This window comes from Miscanthus floridulus, chromosome 10, assembly GCF_019320115.1.
Source record: "Miscanthus floridulus cultivar M001 chromosome 10, ASM1932011v1, whole genome shotgun sequence".
NCBI classification, from domain to species: Eukaryota; Viridiplantae; Streptophyta; class Magnoliopsida; order Poales; family Poaceae; genus Miscanthus; species Miscanthus floridulus.
In genome coordinates this window covers 90326009-90330384 of record NC_089589.1, presented here as the reverse complement: position 1 = coordinate 90330384, position 4376 = coordinate 90326009, and the positions used below count along the sequence as shown (strand labels likewise).

Below are 4376 nucleotides of genomic sequence, written 5' to 3'. Positions count from 1 at the left end.
GAGAACTCGACATCCACGATCTAGGCTTCGAGCCAAGTTTGATTCGGACCCCCACAACCCTAACACCACTACTCCGTTGGTTATCAACCACGTGAACGCGATTGACCTCGTCGAGAAGGTTTTCCTGTAAGCGAATCGAGAACACAAGTAAGAACGGATAAACGCAATCTAAAAATGCAAATAAATATGAGGCTTCTGAATATGAAGAGGAGTTCTAGTCTTTATTCGAAAGGACTAATCGCCACATGCGAACAAGATCAAGAACAGGTGCCCTGGTTTATCAGCAAACGATCTTGGTGATACAGTTGCAGCAAACAATGTATGTTTCACATGGAAAACAAGAACGCAACAAAACCCAAACCCTAAGGAGAGCGACGGCTGCTAATTATAGAGCCTCGGACGTCACCCCCCTGGACGCGCCCCCTAATGGGCTCTAAGACGATACACGGCCCAACGGACCAAAAGACGGTGTCGCAGCACCCTTATAGATTCTGGACGCTCACTTATTTCGACGATTCCTGCTGACTCTAGATGAGTTTTGCGTGAAACCAAAGCCATTGGTTAGCTTATCATATTATCTTTCCATCCATATGTGGATCATTGAAAATGGAGTCTGTATGCGCCCTGAGTGTTGATTTTACTCGGGACTGCACCTGTATTCCGAGGTGGACTCGAACTTAATTTGGGCCTCCACCTTGGCGACTCGAATCAGATAAGCTTTGGGCATCCTTCTCGTTTTGGACACCCTTACTGATGTCCTCGGCCTCCCTATGACTCTCCAAGCATGGTTGGATGCATGGAGGTCATGTCCTCATCAGTTCCCTATGGAGCAAACCTGGAAGGTTGGAACCGCATTCAGTATCAGTTAATACTACGCACATTACCCTGAAATACTGAATAATACTGAAACACGACTACTGAATAGTACTGAATTTTGTTCAGTATAGTTGTTTGGTGTAGTACTAGTATTCTACACCTAGAGTGTAGAATAACGTGTACATAGTATATAGTATTTTTTATATTTTTTGTAAAAAAATATTTAAAAATACCAATCTAGGGACTAGGAGTATAATAAAAACAACATTTACTATTTTCTCATTTAACGTGAACCATTTTTAATAGAACCACTACAGCGGACAACAAATTCTCATACATAGTAGTACTATTATTCCTTGTAACACCAACATATAACGAATATTAACACACTCCCGTGTACATAAAGTATAAACCCGTGCAGTTCATCAAGAATAAAAGCACCCTGCATTATATGTCTGTATATAATTAATAGCTCCCATCCTTGTCCGCCATTGCGGCGCTGCCGTGTCCACGGAGAGAGCTCCTCATCAGTCATCACTGACCGATCAATCATATGTCATCCATGAGCTCTTGGAAGGCGTCCATGGCCGTGGCCGGCAGGCCGAGGAGCACGTTGATGCTCTTCCTCTCCTTGCCGTGCGCGAGGAAGAGGATGACCTCCTTCTCGGGCAGCGTGACGGGGCCCGACATGACGGGCTCGCCCCACCCGAAGTCGGCGCCGTGGAACTCGAGGCGCGACCACGTGGTGATGAGCAGCGTGGACGCCAGCGACGGCCTGGCCCGCGTCGCCTCGAAGTAGTCCACCGCCGACCGCATGTACTCGTCGGTGACCATCCGCACGGCGTCCTGCACGAGCCCCGCCGCGCGCGACACGGGCGCGGACAGCAGCTCGCCCGCCGTGGCCAGCGCGTTGGTCAGCACGATGCCGTTCCCGAAGTAGCCCTGCGGGAGCGGCGGCGCGAACCGGCGCCGCCCATCCACGGCGAACAGCAGCTTGGTGCGCTGCTCGGGCGCCAGCCCGAGCGCCGCGGTGCGGGCACGCCACACCAGCCCCGACAGCGCCTCGAAGGTGGTGCAGCGGCGGCCCCCGTCGGCGAGCGCGAGCCCCCGGACGCGCTCCAGCCGGTCCGGGTCGAAGCAGAAGGAGCGGTACCGCAGCTCCTGCGCGCCGTAGAGCGCCGCCGTGTCGGACACGTCGGGAATCTCGGCGAACTCGTGGTGCGGGAACGTGTGCACGGGCGGGTCGCGCGCCATGAGGACGCTGCGGTCCAGGAACGGCGGCACCGTGAGCTCGGCCACGCCGCGCGCCGTCTCGGCCCACGAGTTCACGAACTCCATGGCGCCGATGCCGTCGAACATGCAGTGGTTCATGTCCAGGCCCAGCGCGAAGCCGCCGCACCTGAACCTCGTCACCTGCGGATCAATTAACCCATGGTAAAAAGACAAGTGTGGTAATTTTGCATCACTGGTTACTGGCAAATTTGAACAAAATCTGGAGCAGATACCGGATGACTTCGAATAGTTCTAAAGCGAGTGTTTTTCGACTAACGAGCAAACAGTGCATGATCTGAACCCAGTTACTAGGTAGTATGATTTGACCCATGAGTTGGTGAATAATTGATCATGCGTTGGTTACTTTTATTGACATCATCATATACTGTATTTAGGTAAAGGTTGGTCATCTAACACTGTACCAAAAAAACACAAATAAAGATAATGTTCGTTGATGCTGAAATTTGACTTACGTTGATGTTTATGCCGAAATATTGGGAGAGAAAAAATATTATTCCATAACCAAAAAGTAGTTCGGAATAAACTTAAGTGAACAGGGCAAAAGTCAGGCAACAAAAGTGCTTGAGCTGTCTCATTCTAACAGGAAAAAACAATCAGACTATGTGGTGGTACTCTACGAGTACAACCACCCCTACCTTTAGAGTTCAGATCAACCAATTTATTGACAAAAATCGTTTAAAGTAACAAACACTAACCCGTACTCCTAGCTAGAAAGGTTGCAGCTTGCTGGATCAGGTTACAAACTTAAAATCAGTACTAGAGTCGTCATGCATACACAGGTGTCCACGCAACGATTTGAAACAAATCGAGGAACTTGCCCGTGCTCCAAACGAGGCCAAGTCCCAAAGTGGGAGTGAAAGTTTCCATGTCCGCTCTCCTTTTTTCTATAAAACCAAAGAGGCATCTCATCTCATTGAATACATCTTCCAACTGACCAACAAGCCCTATCCCCTGCCGCCCATCCAACCACGGCTCCTCTGCTGCAAATTCACGCGGTCGCAGTAAAAGCAACACGTCCACCTGCTCCCATGCCGCCATGCGCGGACAAGCTAGCTGGCTCTTCACCTCCCTCCTCCGACCCCTTTCGCCATTTTAACGGCACGGGCACGGCTCATTGGTGGCACGGGCATGGAAACCCGGGCCGGCCTCCTCGGTCGCGCGCCGGACACCCAACCGCAAACGTGCAAGGAGCAGTTAATAACGTGTCTGGTGTACTAGGACTATAGGTACCTACCTGCGCGGTCATGGGGGGCATCTCGAGGATGTGCTTGGCGCCGGGGACGGAGTAGACGAGCTGGCCGAGCGCGGCCGGGTCGGGCTTGGTGAGGTCGCCGACGTCGGCGAGGTCGCAGGCGGCGTCGGCCTCCACGAACACGGCGCCCTCGCCGGTCAGCTCCACGGTCAGCTTCATCTCCGGGCTGATCCCCAGCCGCCCCGCCAGCGGGTGGTAGTGCACCAGCACGCGCGCCAGCGCGTCGCGGAGCGCGCCCGCCACGTCGCCGTCACCCTTGCCGCCGCCGCACGGCTTGTAGCAGTACACCGTCTGCACGATCACCGCGATGTTCTGGTCCAGGTTCGACAGGTAGTACTGCCCGCCCGTCGGCGTCGTCTCGACCGGCGCCACCAGCGTCGCCTCCCCGCGCTTCACGCTCATCAGCTGCGGCGCCTGCTGCTGCTTCTCGCCCGCCGCCGGCGCCACCACCGCGGTGCCGTTCTCCTGCTTCATCTCGACAACCTGCGTTCGTTGGTCACGCAAAGGAAAAGGTGACATGGCAACAAATGGAAGCGTCACAGTCTCACAGACATGCATGTTTGCAACATCCTGCATGATTGGTATGCATGTTTGCAGACGTAAGCTACGAGAGACTAGAGCAATTAAGCTGATGTAGCATGTCACTCACCATGGATGACGATGTGGGTCGTCGGAGAGATAGATAGTGTCTCTGTGTGTGGGATTATCTCGTAGAGAGAGAGAGAGAGAATGAGATGAAGAGAGAGAGAGAGAGTGGGGTTTGTGATTTGAGTAGAGGGGTTCTGTGGGGGCAGTGTTTATATAGCAATGGCGGCTTGCTTCAACTTGAAGGAGTATACGTCAAGGTCGGAGGGGCCGATGCAAAACTGTTGGGGTTTGGAGGGGTTGCATAACTACCAATGTTGCTCTGTCTCAGATTTTGTACCGGAGAATCTGCAGAAAGTGAGAGTATTCTGTCTACACCAAATCCGTGACAACGACATTGTTAATTTATTTGTACTGTAGGTACCGACTC

At 52.7% G+C, this 4376-nt stretch overlaps 1 protein-coding gene across 1 annotated transcript; it reads right to left on the bottom strand.

Annotated features, from left to right (window-relative positions):
• Window positions 1–1096: 1096 nt before the first annotated feature.
• LOC136485072 (omega-hydroxypalmitate O-feruloyl transferase-like) lies at window positions 1097–4120 on the bottom strand. Its single transcript, XM_066482020.1, has 3 exons — window positions 4011–4120; window positions 3344–3844; window positions 1097–2229 (listed from the first exon to the last, which is right to left on the bottom strand). The coding sequence occupies exons 1-3, from the start codon at window positions 4011–4013 to the stop codon at window positions 1366–1368; spliced, it is 1368 nt and encodes a 455-aa protein (XP_066338117.1). The 5' UTR covers window positions 4014–4120; the 3' UTR covers window positions 1097–1365.
• Window positions 4121–4376: the final 256 nt, after the last annotated feature.